The sequence below is a fragment of the Candidozyma haemuli genome, assembly GCF_002926055.2.
Source record: "Candidozyma haemuli strain B11899 chromosome Unknown I_2014730914, whole genome shotgun sequence".
Lineage (NCBI taxonomy): Eukaryota > Fungi > Ascomycota > Pichiomycetes > Serinales > Metschnikowiaceae > Candidozyma > Candidozyma haemuli.
The window spans coordinates 275,012-291,122 of record NW_020289909.1 but is presented as its reverse complement, the minus strand read 5'-3'; the positions used below and the strand labels follow the sequence as shown (position 1 = coordinate 291,122).

At 46.7% G+C, this 16,111-nt stretch overlaps 7 protein-coding genes across 7 annotated transcripts; 6 read left to right on the top strand and 1 right to left on the bottom strand. All coding sequences in view use genetic code 12, as the record gives it.

Moving 5' to 3' along the window:
* Positions 1–458: 458 nt before the first annotated feature.
* On the top strand, positions 459–2,924 carry CXQ85_005042 (uncharacterized protein; the record flags this gene model as incomplete). Its single annotated transcript, XM_025488646.1, has 1 exon — positions 459–2,924. One exon carries the CDS (start codon positions 459–461, stop codon positions 2,922–2,924), a length of 2,466 nt encoding a protein of 821 aa, XP_025343413.1.
* A 242-nt stretch (positions 2,925–3,166) lies between these two features.
* On the top strand, positions 3,167–4,432 carry FTH2 (Fth2p; the record flags this gene model as incomplete). The annotated part of the gene is made up of 1 exon (XM_025488645.1): positions 3,167–4,432. One exon carries the CDS (start codon positions 3,167–3,169, stop codon positions 4,430–4,432), a length of 1,266 nt encoding a protein of 421 aa, XP_025343412.1.
* Positions 4,433–5,815: 1,383 nt separating this feature from the next.
* CXQ85_005040 (SH3 domain-containing protein) lies at positions 5,816–6,850 on the top strand (the record flags this gene model as incomplete). The annotated part of the gene is made up of 1 exon (XM_025488644.1): positions 5,816–6,850. The coding sequence occupies one exon, from the start codon at positions 5,816–5,818 to the stop codon at positions 6,848–6,850; it is 1,035 nt and encodes a 344-aa protein (XP_025343411.1).
* Positions 6,851–6,879: 29 nt separating this feature from the next.
* CXQ85_005039 (uncharacterized protein) lies at positions 6,880–7,554 on the top strand (the record flags this gene model as incomplete). Its single annotated transcript, XM_025488643.1, has 1 exon — positions 6,880–7,554. One exon carries the CDS (start codon positions 6,880–6,882, stop codon positions 7,552–7,554), a length of 675 nt encoding a protein of 224 aa, XP_025343410.1.
* Positions 7,555–7,836: 282 nt separating this feature from the next.
* CXQ85_005038 (uncharacterized protein) lies at positions 7,837–10,650 on the top strand (the record flags this gene model as incomplete). The annotated part of the gene is made up of 1 exon (XM_025488642.1): positions 7,837–10,650. The coding sequence occupies one exon, from the start codon at positions 7,837–7,839 to the stop codon at positions 10,648–10,650; it is 2,814 nt and encodes a 937-aa protein (XP_025343409.1).
* A 41-nt stretch (positions 10,651–10,691) lies between these two features.
* On the bottom strand, positions 10,692–11,192 carry GPI19 (phosphatidylinositol N-acetylglucosaminyltransferase; the record flags this gene model as incomplete). The annotated part of the gene is made up of 1 exon (XM_025488641.1): positions 10,692–11,192. The coding sequence occupies one exon, from the start codon at positions 11,190–11,192 to the stop codon at positions 10,692–10,694; it is 501 nt and encodes a 166-aa protein (XP_025343408.1).
* A 1,510-nt stretch (positions 11,193–12,702) lies between these two features.
* Positions 12,703–16,098, top strand: CPA2 (carbamoyl-phosphate synthase (glutamine-hydrolyzing); the record flags this gene model as incomplete). The annotated part of the gene is made up of 1 exon (XM_025488640.1): positions 12,703–16,098. One exon carries the CDS (start codon positions 12,703–12,705, stop codon positions 16,096–16,098), a length of 3,396 nt encoding a protein of 1,131 aa, XP_025343407.1.
* Positions 16,099–16,111: the final 13 nt, after the last annotated feature.

Genomic DNA, 16,111 nt, shown 5'->3' with positions numbered 1-16,111 from the left:
AACCATCAAACAACACTCTCCACTTTCCACTTTTCCTTCCATCCTCTCCCAATCCACTATCCTCTTCATCCCTCTCCCTCTCCCTGTCTACCGGCTGCAAACGCTCATCCTGCCGAAATGACGCATTACCGAGAAACGCCAAAAACCCATCCAGAATCCACCAATCACTGGCAAAAAACCGTCTCCACACAACCACCCCCTGAACGTCCTCGGTTCCTGAAAACCCCCTTTTTTCTTCCTTTCCCTTCCACAGCCTCGTTTAACCCCAAAAACCTTACCGTTTTCTTAACCACCTTTTTGTGCTTCTTCTCTCTTTTCTTAGTCCATGCGCCCCTTTCCCTTTATCGTCTTTTCCTCTGCCTGTGCCAGCATGCAACGTGAAGGCGCGCCGCATCCTTATATATATATCCCACATTGACATCATCTTTGGTTTTGTTCGTTACTAGTGTTACTTTAGAATGTCTGAACAGAGTCCGCTTTTGGAGTCCAGTTCGTTGCAGAGATACGGGGAGGAGCCTCTGGGGAGGTTGGAAAACGAGGGTTCCTCGCCAGATACTACCGTGGGGGAAGAGTCCATCAAGCCTAGCCCTTCGTTTAAAGCTAAACAGAAACAGTTTCTACGAAAGAGGTTCTGGTGGTTTTGTATTTTCGGGTTGCTAGCGTTTATCGTGCTCCAGCTTTCGTTTTTGCCCAGGACGTCGCTTAATAGGGACTTCAGACGCTGGCACGACTTGCACCTTACCCAGACCGACCTTAAACGGATCTTTTTGGCCCAGTTGAAGATCGGCCGGCCCGACGATACTGGCGTGACGAATGAAGAGCATATTGGCGAGTGGCTTCGGAATTTCACCAGTATTCATAGCCAGAAGGGCGTGGTGTTGGCAGATGGGAAGTACCCAGAATTGGCGTCTTTTGTTGAGCAGAAGTTCTACCGGTTGGGCTTTTCTACGCTGTCTCATGAGTACGAATTGCCCCAGCTGTTACGGTTGCCGAAACTGTCGAAGATAGAGCTCTTTGATTCGGAGTCCCATCGAATTCTCTACTCAGCCGACTTAGCCGAGGTGACAGACTCTTGGCGCTTCAAACACAAAACCACCCCAGCCTTCTTTCCATTTAGCTCTGTGGGGTCGGTTACTGGCGACTTCGTGTACGTTCACGGCGGAACGCCGAAAGATTACGCTTTGCTAGAGCTGAATGGCATTGCTGTGGCTGATAAGATTGCCTTGATTGCAAGCCTGGAGTCTCGCGATTTCTCTGTTACGGATCGTGTGGATTATGCTTTGTTTCAGGGCTGCTTAGCTGCGGTTGTGATTGGTTCTGATGACTTTAAACTGACCGTGCTGAGAAACTATAAACCAGCGGATATCCCCGATGTCCAGATGCGTGTGCCAGCCAGTTATAAAGCTATCTCGCCAATTCTTGAAGCATTGGGCCCTGGCACGGGGAACTTTTCTCAGTGGAGATTCTCTCCGTTGTCACATCTGCTTAGGTTGAAGGTGACGTCGGAAGCTGGCGGCTACGCTCAGTCTGCTAAAGTCGTCATTGGCTCTATTAAAGGTGTAATGAACGATGGAGAAATCATTATTGGTGCTTCTAGAGACTCCCTTACCTCGCTTAATCCCAGCAGTGGACATGCTATCATGCTTGAGGTGATGAGAGCATTCAAGAGGCTTCGAAACCTTGGCTGGAAGCCTTTACGTACCATCAGATTTGTTTCTTGGGATGCTTCAAGAAGTGGTCAATTAGGCGCCAGAGCAGCTTTACAAGATGCTGAAGTGTTCCCAGAAAATATGCCCTTGCTTGCTTATATCAACCTAGATGAGGACGTGGTCACCGGCAGTCATTTCTCGGTAGACCTGAGTCCATTGCTTAATCACATCATCAAGCAAGTTGCTGAGATTGTTCCTGTTTCGAAGAATTCCACTTCTTATAAGCGTGTTGTGAAGCCATCTGTGGAAGATACTCCAAGTGACGAGGATGACGATGATAACGAAACTTCATTGTATCATTACTGGCGCAAGGAGAGCGGAGCAAATATCAATAACGTACTTGGTGATGTTTTTACTTCCAAGGATGCTGGCGTTTTTCAGTTCAAGGGTGACACTCCAGTGATTAATTTCAAGTTTTCTGAAAGCTCTCAGCATAATGAGTCCACTTATGTGCCTGAGCTGGACCATTATTCCTATAGCTGGTTGCAAGATATCGATCCTAACCTTGACCTTCATGGCCTGCTTGTCAGATTTCTTGGTCTCTTGGTGTTATCGCTTGAAGAGAGGGAGGTTGTGGACTACCGTCTTGAGCCTTATCTCGACTTAGCCCAGAAGCGTTTTGATCTCTTTAAAGAGCAAATGAGCAAGCAGCTCGAAGAATGGAAGACAGAAAAGATCGATACGTACCTCTTGGAAAAGTCAGCCATTCTCAAAGATATCTTGGACAACAGGAAGTCCGCTACAGTGTTCAGTCCAGGGTACTGGAGCAATGCCGATGAAGAAGTCACCCTTGCAGATGTGTTAACCCAATTTGGCAAGCTCATCAAGGACGCCGGCGCCCAATCCCTTATCTTCGACGCCTACAACCACGACGTGGAAAACCTCCTCACTGAAGACTACCCATGGTACAAGATGCTCAAGAAGGTCCACATCTACGCCAAGTTCAAGGTCACCAACTACAAACTCCTACGTGTTGAAAAAGACCTTGCTGCCACCGACGACGATATAGAATACGGTGGAGACATGGTAAAACGCCACTTCATGTACGAAGCACCAGTCAAGAATGGAGTCTGCTACAGCGATAAGGAAAAAGAACAACGAGGAGCATTTGCAGGGTTTTTCAGGGCCGTTGAAGAAGGCGATTTGGAGCAACTCATCAAGTTGATTGTTATTCGTTACGAACATCTCCATGTGATCCACAAGAAGATTCAGTAAACGTAGGGGGTTGACTTTGGAGAATTTGCAGCCAATTTGCAACCAATGCATTCTTAGTGGTTGTACATTCCTCGCGGTAAGCCAAGGAAAAAGGAAAAAAAAATAGCCAGTCTCATCAGGCCTTTTTCAGGTAAGTGCGAAAAAAAAAAGCCATTTAACACGAGGTTCCCCGGAGAACACTGATCCTTTATCAACTGGCCAGCACACGTTCCACTTACGTTCCTTTAAAAAACACCTCCAAGATGAAGGATCTCAACCAGATTTTCTCGATCCAGATCTTCTTCATCATCCTTAGAGAAACCCTAGAAACGGCCATCATCATCTCGGTACTTCTCTCGTTCATCAATAAGAACAACCCTCAACCAGTGGAGGAGGAAGAGAATGGAGAGGATTCCGAGGAGGCGCTTGCCGAAAGGAGAGCCAAGGTTGCTCATATAAAGCTGGTCAATAAGGGCCTTCGGCTTCAGGTTTGGCTCGGTGCTATCTGTGGTTTACTTGTGTGTCTTGTCATTGGCATTGTCTTTATCACATTGTTCTACTTTGTGGAGAAGGATCTTTGGTCGTACACGGAGAGACTCTGGGAGGGTATCTTTTCGCTTCTTTCCAGTGTGCTTATCACGGTGATGGGCATTGGGTTGCTTAGAATCAATAAGTTCATGAAGGTCAAGTGGTGGGTCAAGCTTGGCGATGCATACGCTACTCAGCAGCCAAATATGCTTGATAACAGTGACATGACTGAAATGGATGACTTTGCCGGTGCCGGTGTGGGCTCTTCCGAGGACTCCGATGCACTTTTGGGCAATAACAATGCTCCAGTGAAGAAGGAAGAGAAGGATGGGTTTACCAGTAAATACTACTTGGCCATCTTGCCATTTGTCACGACGCTTAGAGAAGGTCTTGAGGCTGTTGTGTTTGTTGGCGGTATTGGTATGTCTCAGCCATTGTCGTCGCTTCCACTTGCAGTGTTGGCTGGTGTTGCTTGTGGTGCTGCTGTCGGTTACACCTTGTACAGAGGAGGCAACAAGCTTTCGCTTCAATACTTCTTGATCTGCTCTACATGCTTCTTGTACGTTGTCAGTGCCGGTCTTATGAGCCGAGGCGTGTGGTTCTTGGAGTTGGAGAGGTACGTCAGACTCTGCGGAGGTCTTGATGTCAGTGAAACCGGTAGTGGTCCTGGCTCATACGATATCAGCACGGCCATCTGGCATGTCAACTGCTGCAATGGTCTTACGGATGGCTGGTGGATGGTTGCCAATGCGTTGGTTGGATGGACCAACACCGCTACGTACGGCAGTGTTTCGTCATACTTGGCATACTGGATCCTCGTTTCGTTATGGCTCAGAGCCAAGTTGTACGAGGAGAAGCACGGAAGATTGCCATTGATCCCGGTGAAGTGGCAGATGAAGAAGATTAGAAAGAAGTTGAAGCTTTACGAGGCAATGCATACACAGCAGCAATCGACGGCAGAAGGCGAACGCCAGGCTGAAGCCGCCGCTTACGTCGCATAGGAAAACGAATGAAAAGAATTTAACGGTTGGATATAACGAATAGTATAATACACATCGGGAAGAAAGAGATGTAGGATGGAGAGATGATGAGGTATCCACACAAACAGGCTAAACAAGCAACTGGGCACGACTACTAGGCATTCATTGCCTCAAAGACGATACCTTCGTCTTTTCAATGGTTTCGGAAATCCGTATCAATACTGTTCTTTGTGTCGTGACTCTTCAGGCACGGCGGGCCGTTAAGCGTCAACATTTGCAGCCACCGCCAAAAGCGTCCAAAGAAGAAAAACAACCGTCAGAGTCAGTAAAACACGTAGTTTCAGTCCAGAAGTACCATATGACACCACTTTTTGTTTACATCTACTGAAAGTCCGGGGAAAACACGTCCATCATGTGGTCCAACCCATGCACATACAGTTACCAGGGACCCAATGATCCCCACGAAACAGGCACCAAAGGACCCTAATCAATACAAATCTATATAAAACCAAATCCCTACTTCTGCAAAATCCACTCCCAGCCTTTTTCCAAATTCATATGGGTCTTGTTAGGCCCTCCGTTTTGAGCCCTACTCACCAGAACCCACCAGAACCACCAGAACCAGTAAGAGTCCTCCATTCCCAGCAAATCAACAAATCAACATAACCAGCAAAAAAGACACCCCTTCGTAAACCAAAGAACGTCCAAGCCACGATCCTCCAGCCGATCGAACGCCTTCTTCTTCCTCTCCTTCTTCTCCTTCTTCTCCTTCCTCGTCTATCTTCTCCAAATGCACTGTACCTCAAAAGCCTTTTTTATTCCATCGTCTAAACGTCATTGTCCAGAAACCTCTCTAGTCTCTCTAACTCTCTCAGAAACCACTCAAAAAGGAATAAAATAAAGAGACATCTCGAATAAACGACTGCTATTTCCAAATTCCTCTCCCCTGTCTGACCTACTTCTTTTCTGACAGCCCTAACTGAATCCATGGGACCCCTGTTTAGCCTTGGCTGATCGCGGTCGGTTTTTCGCAGCCATTTCTCCAGGCCAGGAGGGACCAGAGCATTCAGAAGGCCCAGTTATCTCTACGAATAGTTGTCCAAAATAAAATCTAAAAACACAGCTGTACTCCCCGGGTCTCCCCCATTCCAACGCAATTTTCAAATTCTCTCTACCCCTCTGGATCCCCCAATGGCTATCCATCCACGGTACGGCTATTTTTTCTGAAGGGCCCCCGCGAATGTGCATTCCGAGGTGAGATCGATCAAACCCAAACAAAAAAAAAAGTATCCCATCTTCAGCACCTTCCTGTGATATCTCCCAATAAAGGTGACTGCCAAACCTCCTTATTGGCCCTGATCACCGATCCGATCTGCCAATTACACGTTTTAAAATCTTCCCACTATGGCTGACGAAAGGCCGACTTTGGAGTCAACAAACAGGCTTCTTCACGACTTGGAACGGAAGCTATCGCTAGGGCTGGAGGCGTCTGACCAGACTCACCAGTCACACACGTCGCTGGTTATCGTGGACCATAACGTTTCGGGACTTGCAAGACAGAGTATCCAGCTGAGCGTGCTTCTGTATATCAAAAACAACGATAGTGACTTTGACGCTGATCTGGTGTTTGCAGACCGCCAGCAACGGCACGTTACACAGTTTGCACGGGAGTATTCGCCTAGCACGGCGGCGCAGACGATAGAGAAGGACGACGTGGCGAAGGACGTAGACGAGGCGCTTTTTAACGGGTCGTTTGACAGTCTAGATCGCAGTCTAGAGGAACACGACGATTACGACGACTACGACGATTTTGGAGACGACGACGACGGCGTGGAAGTGGACGAAGACGACGACGACGATATGCTACTACCGCCTCTGCCTCCTAGGCTGCCGCCAAGGGAAATGGATCCAGATAAGCTATATGGGCTCTACGACTTCCTGGGGCCTGATCCACTGCATTGCACGCTTTCTAGGGACGAGCCGGTGTACTTGGTGAACGATCTGGATAATTACTGGTGGCTCATAAAGAAAATGACGAAAAAGGAACGCTTGGACCTTGGCTTGAAGCGCCAGGAGCTTTTCCCTGTTTATTCAGATGAAGAGGATGGGAAAATCGGGTTCGTGCCTGCTGAGTGCTTGGAAACGTACGGTGAACGCTTGGCTCGTCTTAATTGCTTCAAGAATGAAGAGTTGGAGAAGACCAGCAGAGATACGCTTCCGTTGGAGGCGGAAGAAGCTCCAGAGGAGCCTCTCCAGGCAAAAGAATCCATTGAGTCGCTTCACGAAGGCTCTACCGATAGCATACAACGCTCTGCTACGTCTGTAGTGAGCGAGCAAGAACAGCCGTTTACCTTGGGAAGGACCGGTTCCATCCTTAAGAAGAGCGGCAGCTTGCGCCAGTCTAACAAGTCCGTCACTTTCGAAACCTCGGTTCTTTGATGTTGGAAGGTGAGGCGTCCGATTCCGAAATGGTTGATTTCGCCGATCTGTATTATAGTTTCAGCCACGAGGACCTCCACCAGAAGCCAACCGATGAAAACAACGACGAAGAACAACAATCCGAAGTGCTTAGTGACTTGTACCCAGCAGAAATGCCCCTTCAAATCAACAAGAGCATACGAAAGCCAAAGAAAACAGAGGATTTGACCGAGTTCCAGCCTCCTACTTATGATACAAGCTCCATTGGGTCCTTCTCCCCAGACACTCCACCCATTGGCCACTTCCACAATCATGATGATGACAACAACAGCACCAATAACAATAATAACCCCACGCTTCGGCGTTCGCTCATAATGGACCGTCTTTCACAGGTCACCATGGACATCCAAGATCAAATGACCAGCGACGAAGAGGGAGACAACACGTTTGATTTCTACAGCAGCTACGGCGACGAAGAGGACGAAAAGGCGGTTCCAGATGAAGAAGACGATGCATTTGACCTGGATTGTTCAAGAGAAGAGAATGTGACACCGCTCACCAGCACCAACTCTCTCAACAACGTTTCCCTGTCACCCAAACGAGTCTCTTCAGCACCTCCTTTCTTCGACAAGAAAAAGCCCAGATCATTCAACGACGACAGTCCCATTCTCGGCAAACTAGACGAGCTTTCTGAAAAGCTAGCTGAATTAGAACATATGTTATAAGGAAGAGAGTCAGGACCAGCGCGGTAGACAATTCCACCTCCACAGCATGAGCGACCGACGCCAACAGAACGAAGCATAAAAAGACGAAACAAACAAATGCAAAGCAAATTGTAATCGTAGAATTCTTCCATCTATAATCTTTCTATTTTCCAAAGCCCCTCTACAACCATCATTACCTTACCCTTCTAGGAACCTCCATCTCATATTTCACCTCTGCGCACCAAAAAAGAACATCACCAATAACCTACTCCCTTCTTCCCATCTAATACATATAAACACACCATGTGGGCTGCCGATCCAGGTGCTCTAGAGCATCTCAGAAACATCTTCAAGGCCACATTGTCCTCTAATAAGGATGAGAGGTCTCAGGCTGTGGATGCGTTGAATCAGGCAAGGGAACAAGCCGAGTTTGAAAACTACCTTGTGGATCTTTTGATCAGAAGTGACGCTGGCTCAGACGTAAAAGCTGCAGCTGGACTTAATTTGAAGAACGCTGTTTTGAAAGAACCCAGAAAAGACCGTCCTTATGTATTGGACCAGATCATGAATGGTCTTTTGCTGGACGATACTATGGCTAGAAACATCACAGGCACGGTCATTACGTCGCTTTTCTCGCTGTATGGCCTTGAAAAATGGCCCCAGTCGTTGAATCACTTGTTGCAGTTGGTGGAGGCGCCCGAGGTGGCCCAATTGACCAAGGAGGCTGCTATGGGTGCTCTTAGCAAGATTTGTGAAGATAGTGCCTACTCTTTGAATAAGGAGTTCAATGGGGAGAGACCGTTGAACTATATGGTGCCTAAGTTTATTAAGATTGCTGCTCAGCCTGAAGCTTCGAGTTCTACAAAGGCCAAGGCGCTTGGGTGCTTGAACCTGTTTATTCCACTTAAGACCCAGCTGTTCCTTGTGCTTATCGATGATTTCTTGCAGGTGCTTTTCCTGTTGGCGTCTGACCCTAATACTGCTGTTCGTAAGAACGTGTGCACGGCGTTTTTGCTGATTATGGAGAATAGACCAGATAAGTTGGTGCCTCATATGGATGGTGTGGTGGAATATGGTCTTCATTCGATGCAAGACGAGGAAGAGGAAGTTGCCATGGAGGCCTGTGAGTTTTTGTTGGCGCTTGCTGAATCTCCTGCAAAGGGTCACAAGGAGAAGTTCCGTCCTAAGCTTCAGAAGGTGTTGCCTGTGCTTCTTGACAAAATGGTGTACCTGGAAGAAGAGGTGTTTTTAATTCAGATTGCTGACGAGAAGGATAACGCTAATGTTGCTGATAAGCAGGACGATATTCGTCCAAACGCTGCCAAGGCTAAGGAACACACTGTTAGTCGTAAGAATGCTTCTTCTTCGAAGAAGGAGTCTAAGGCTTACGAACCAACTACATATGAGGATGAGCGCGTGCAAGATTCCGATGGAAGCTATGTTAATGAGGCTTTGAGTGATTCAGATGATGACGATGAGGATTCAGATGATGAGCTCGATGCTTGGAACTTGCGTCGTTGTTCTGCTGCTACTCTTGACGCTCTTTCGCTTGAGTACCCTCAGGAAGTTATCCAGGTGACTTTACCTATTCTTCAGGAGAAGATTGTCTCCACCGAATGGCCTGTTCGTGAAGCAGCTATTTTGGCGTTCGGTGCTATCTCTACCAGTTGTGTTGAGCTTGCTAATGATAAGCTACCTACCCTTGTGCCATTCTTGGTTGACCGTTTGAAGGATCTGGAAACTAGAGTCCGTCAGATCTCTTGTTGGACCGTGTCTCGCTTTGCTCAATGGGTTGCCGATGAAGCTCATGAAGGTGGTCACTATGCCAACTACTTCCAGCCTACATTTGAATCAATTGTGCTGTGTGCTCTTGATGCAAAGAAGATCGTCCAAGAAGCTGCTTGTTCTGCTTTGTCTATCTTCATCGAGACTACTGACGTGTCTCTCATTTCTTATTACGTGAGACCATTGTTAGAACACTTTGCCAAGTGTCTCCAGACCTACCAAAGAAAGAACATGGTTGTCTTGTACGATTGTATCCTGACTTTCGTTGACAAGATTGGCCAAGATGTTTTCAACTCTCACCCTGACTACGTGTCGACCTTGTTGCCTCCTCTTTTGCAACACTGGCAAGCCTTGAACGACACAGATTCCGACTTGTGGCCTTTGCTTGAATGTATGGCCGCTGTTGCTGCCACTATGGGTGAGGCCTTTGCTCCTTACGCCGTTCCAGTTTACGAACGTGCTGTTAAGATTTTGAGCAACGCTGTTCAGATGAACCAGGAGGTCCATACACATCCAGAAATCGAAGCTCCAGAGAAGGACTTTATTGTCACTTCTCTTGATTTGATTGACGGTCTTGTTCAAGGTTTCAAGGGCCACTCTGTTGACTTGATGAAGCAGCACGGTGCTGATTTGATGGAAATTGTGCAGTTGTGTCTTGAAGACCACGATGACGATGTCCGCCAGCTGACATATGCTCTTTTGGGAGATTTGGCTATTCACGCTAACGAAGTCATCCTTCCAAACTTCTACAGAATCATTTTGATGATTGGTAACGAGCTTACTGACTACTCATACGTGAAGTATCCAGTCACAAGCAATGCTATCTGGGCTTGTGGAGAGATGGCCATCACTTTGCCAAAGGAGACTGTGCATCCACAGGTTTGGAACATTTCGGATCTTTTAATTACTCTCCTTAACTCGCCAGATGTCCAGCAAAGTGTGCTTGAGAATGCTGCCATTTGTCTTGGAAGATTTGGTTTCGTGGGACCAGAAGTGCTCGGGCCACGTTTGCCTGAGTTCATCTACTCGTGGTGTAAGCATATGATGTACGTTCTCGAGAATGATGAGAAAGAGTCTGGAATCTTGGGAATCATCGAGATCATCCTTCAGAACCCAGATAAAGGATTCGGTGGATTGAGCAACCAGCAAGGACGCAAGAACTTGGCTGTTTTCCTCGATGTCATTGCCAACTACCTCAACGGCAGCGAAAAGCTTATGCACAGATTCCACCAGTTCTTGATCGGCTACAGAGACCTCACGGGTCCAAACTGGGAGCAAGTTTTATCGCTTGCCAGCTCTGACACGCAGCTTGTTCTCAAGTCATACCGCTAAAGCAGCTGCAAACGCATAGATTTTTATTTATATAGGAAAAATTAGGAGTATAGAATCTCGGATACCAATGGCGCCGGTAGATCACGGACGCCGCTTGGTGCCTTGTGGATGTAGTCGAGAGGGTCTTCTGGAAACACAGCGTTCTCGTCTGTAAACAATCTGGGATCGTCCAACGGTAGCGTCTTCACCTCTGTGTTATACAATGCCAAGTAGATATAAACATATAGCATGAGCATAAGCAGGTAAGCTGGCACCGCCTGGGCCCAGTACTTATCTGGATAATAATACACCCCCAAGTAATTAAGAGCCTCTTCAGGTAGAAGCAACCATCCCATGTACACTAGCAATGCCACCATGGAAAGCACATATATAAAAAACCCTTTATACTCAGCGTACGATGTGACATTGGTAGAAACCGTAACGTCAGATTCCCTCGCCAACGAGTCTTCAGGGTTTCTGAACGGCGATAGTAGGGACCGAGCAGGTGAAGGAGATCGAGATATCGTTGGTGTTTGAGTTCGAACGATATTTAGTTTGTTCATTGAAGTGGTGGGTGGAAGTGGAGGTGTTTGGTGAAGTTAGTACATTATGTTTAACCAGTGCGCATTTCAATGTGAGTTATGAAGAGCAGTGGATTTCGCAGCCAAATGGTGGTGGGGGAAGTGTGGAGGGAGGTGGGAAAAGAAGATGAAGGGAAGGTAATAATTGGAATATTTGATCGAGTTTTTAATAATAGTTGAGTTTGGCGAGTTTTCGGTTATGAGGTAGCTTCGTGAGGTTGGGCAGGCTGTAGCAAAGAGATGGCTGTTAAGTATGGGAAGTTGTGATCAGTACGTGGAAGTGGTAGAGGACAGCTTTGTATCCAGAGTATAATGTGGAGGACCTATAAATTCGGGAAGCTTGCTTGAACTCTTCTAAATCTGTTATACCTTGACAATTGGCACTTTTAGGGTATAATTGTGGTTTATGGTGGAGGTTCAGTGCCTCAGTGTATGAGACTACGAGGAGATGGCTGGAGAGAACTACAGTGTAGTTGCAATCTTGAAAGCAAAAGAAGAAATTGAAGGGTTTCCAAGATGTCAATTTATTGCTTCCATGAAGCCATTTATTCGGATCGAATAGAATTTAGTGGTTCTTGGTGCCCATGGTGGGAAGGTTACTGGACATTACAGCTACCTGTAGAACGTAGAGTATCACATAGACATGAGTGGTTACTTGAACGAAGAAAGTGTACCATAACGAAACTGAAAAGATTGGAAATTCCGCAATATAGTAGAAAATCTTGGAAAAGAAACTATTTCCAAACAACTCTATCTGTATCTTTCAGCAGCCGTAGCTGGTGTTTGTACTGGCCAATAGTGAAGCAGAGAACCAGAGGATGTATCCAGCAACTTTCACAGACAACCAACAGGCTCCTCCCATTGGAACTAAGTAAGCCAATAACTGATAAATCACCTTCAAGGTTTGCTCCCGTATCAGACTCTTGTCTATTAACTTACCTCTTCATATGCTCTATGTTCTTACTCTCACACCTTGAAACAACCCAAAGAACAACCACACACTTTCCAAACAATTACACCAAAAAAAACTGTCCCTGAAATCAGAAACTCAATTTATCCCCAATTCACCCTTTCAACCACGCAAAACCACCCTTATTTCCCTTATCGAACCACCTATACCCAACGAGTCCTCATCTGATTGGGTGCAAATTCCGTGTGCGACTGATAACCAGCTAACTCCCCACCACGCCAGCCAAACCCCCAAAACTCATCAATTACAATATCTAGCTACCCTATATTTCAACTGAACCACCAAAACCTTAACATACTTGACCCTTCGTTCAATCACTGCCGTGGACCAACGACACTGGGGAAGTGTCCGGGTAACGGTTTACTGATTTCGGATCGCGGCTAGCGCTGAGTCATTTCCCTTTTCGGCCATCTCTTTTTTCAGTCCATTTTTTTTTTCCAATCTATACCACTTACACTTTCTTTACCTACATCAATGTTCCGTGGTATTTCCATATGGCACCGCAGCATGCACCGGCTTGCAATGCTGCCTCGTCTCAGCCTTCCTAGCCGTGCTTTCAGCGTTACTCCTAGGTTCTATAACGATGCGCAGCCTATCTATCATGGTGGAGAGTTCTTGAAAACGTTACCTCAGTTCAAACCGCAATTGGTCGATGTGAGCAAGGTTTTGGTGATTGGATCTGGAGGTTTGTCCATTGGTCAGGCTGGTGAGTTTGACTACTCGGGTTCCCAGGCCATCAAGGCGTTGAAGGAAGCCAATAAGAAGTCTATCTTGATCAACCCTAATATCGCTACTAACCAGACATCCCACGCTTTGGCTGACGAAATATATTATCTTCCTGTTACTGCTGAATATATTACATACATCATCGAACGTGAACAACCTGACGGTATTTTGTTGACGTTTGGTGGTCAGACTGGTCTTAACGTTGGTGTGCAATTGGATAAGATGGGTGTGTTTGAACGTTACGGCGTCAAGGTCTTGGGTACGCCAATTAAGACGCTTGAGACTTCTGAAGACCGTGACCTTTTTGCTCTGGCCTTGAAGGAGATTGATATCCCAATTGCTGAATCTATCGCTGTTGAATCTGTTGATGATGCTTTGGATGCTGCCAAAAGCATTGGGTACCCTATCATTGTGCGTTCCGCTTACTCCTTGGGTGGTTTGGGCTCTGGTTTTGCTGCCAACGAACAAGAGCTTCGTGACCTTTCCTCCAGATCCTTGTCTTTGGCTCCACAGATTCTTGTGGAGAAGTCTTTGAAGGGCTGGAAGGAAGTTGAATACGAGGTTGTTAGAGACAGAGAAGGTAACTGTATTACCGTGTGTAACATGGAGAACTTTGACCCATTGGGTATCCACACTGGTGACTCCATTGTCGTTGCTCCATCCCAGACGCTTTCCGATACTGAGTACCATATGTTGAGATCTGCTGCTATTAAGATTATTCGTCACTTGGGTGTTGTTGGTGAATGTAACGTTCAGTACGCTTTGCAGCCAGATGGATTAGACTATAGAGTCATTGAAGTCAATGCTCGTTTGTCTCGTTCTTCTGCTTTGGCTTCCAAGGCTACTGGTTACCCATTGGCATACACTGCTGCTAAGATCGCCTTGGGCCACACTTTGCCTGAATTGCCAAACCCTGTCACCAAGACCACTACCGCCAACTTCGAGCCTTCTTTGGATTACATTGTCACCAAGATCCCTCGTTGGGACTTGTCTAAATTCCAGCACGTCAAGAGAGATATTGGTTCTGCCATGAAGTCTGTGGGTGAAGTCATGGCCATTGGTCGTAACTTTGAAGAGTCTTTCCAGAAAGCTATTAGACAAATCGATCCTTCTTACATTGGCTTGCAGGGCGACCACTTTGAGAACTTGGACGACGCTTTGGCTAACCCTACTGATAGAAGATGGTTGGCTGTGGGCCAGGCTTTGCTTCACGAAGACTATACCGTTGACCGGGTGCACGATCTTACAAAGATTGATAAATGGTTTTTGTATAAGATCATGAACATTGTCAGAATGTACCGTGAATTGGAGTCTGTGGGCGACTTGGGCCGTGTGAACCATGACTTGATGCAAAGAGCTAAGAAGTTGGGTTTCTCTGATAAGCAAATTTCCTTGTGTGTGAATGCTACTGAACTCGAAGTCAGAGGCGTCAGAAAGCTGTTTGGAATTACTCCATACGTCAAGAAAATTGACACCTTGGCTGCTGAGTTCCCTGCTAACACCAACTACTTGTACACTACCTATAACGCTACTTCGAACGATATTGACTTCAAGGATAACGGTACTTTGGTCTTGGGATCTGGTGTTTACAGAATTGGTTCTTCTGTGGAGTTCGACTGGTGTGCTGTTGCTACTGCCAGAGCCTTGAGAGAGCTGGGCCACAAGACTGTCATGATCAACTATAACCCAGAAACCGTTTCCACTGATTTCGATGAGGTCGACAGACTTTACTTTGAGGAGCTTTCCTTGGAGCGTGTTTTGGATATTTACGAATTGGAGACTGCCCAGGGCGTTGTTGTCAGTGTTGGTGGCCAGTTGCCTCAGAACATTGCCTTGACTTTGCAAAAGCAGGGCTGTAACGTTTTGGGTACTAACCCTGAAGATATCGACAAGGCTGAAGACAGACACAAGTTCTCCCAGATCTTGGACTCTATTGGCGTTGACCAGCCTCAGTGGAAGGAATTGACCTCTATTGAGGAAGCTGAACGTTTTGCTGATGAAGTCGGCTACCCAGTTCTTGTTAGACCATCTTACGTTTTGTCTGGTGCTGCCATGTCTGTTATCAACTCTAAGAATGAGTTGGATGCTAAGTTGAGCAACGCTTCTAAGGTTTCTAGAGACCACCCAGTTGTTATTTCCAAGTTCGTCCAAGGCGCTCAGGAAATCGATATCGATGGTGTTGCTCATGACGGTAAGGTTTTGGTTCACGCTGTTTCTGAGCACGTTGAGAACGCTGGTGTCCATTCTGGTGATGCTACGCTTGTGTTGCCTCCACAGAGCTTGTCTCCAGTTATTTTGCAGCGTCTTAAGACTATCGCTGATAAGGTTGCCGAAGCATGGAAGATCACTGGTCCTTTCAACATGCAAGTTATCTACGACACCAAGGACGGAAAGCTTAACGACGACGACTCCCACTTGAAGGTTATCGAATGTAACATTCGTGCTTCCAGATCTTTCCCATTTGTTTCCAAGGTTTTGGGTACAAACTTCATTGAAGTCGCTGCCAAGGCTCTTCTTAGTGAAAACGTTCCTGCTCCAGTGGACTTGATGGCCCAGAAGTACGACAGAGTTGCTACCAAGGTTCCACAGTTTTCATTTACCAGATTGGCTGGTGCTGACCCATTCTTGGGTGTTGAAATGGCCTCTACTGGTGAAATCGCTTGTTTCGGCCACAACTTGCTTGAAGCTTACTGGACTTCCATTCAGTCCACCATGAACTTCCATGTTCCATTCCCAGGTACCGGTATTTTGTTTGGAGGTGATTTAACCAACGACAAATTGGGTAAGGTTGCCGAGACGGTCTCTGGCTTGGGCTACAACTTCTACTCTGCTTCTGACGAAGTTGCCCAGTACTTGGCTCAGTACGTTTCAGAGCCTGTGGAAGTGATTGACTTCCCAAAGACAGACAAGAGAGCATTGAGAGAAATCTTTGGCGACAAGAAGATCAGTGCTGTGTTCAACTTGGCCCGTGCTAGAGCTGAGAACTTGTTGGACCAGGACTATGTGATGAGAAGAAACGCCATTGATTTCGCCATTCCATTGTTCAACGAACCAAACACATCGTTGTTGTTTGCTGAGTGCTTGAAGGCCAAGATAGGCGACAAGACGAAATTCGACACCATCCCATCGGCGGTGACGATCCCAGAGGAAGTCCAGAGATGGAGCGAGTTCCTTGGCGGCAAGCCAGTGTAAAACACATTCAATG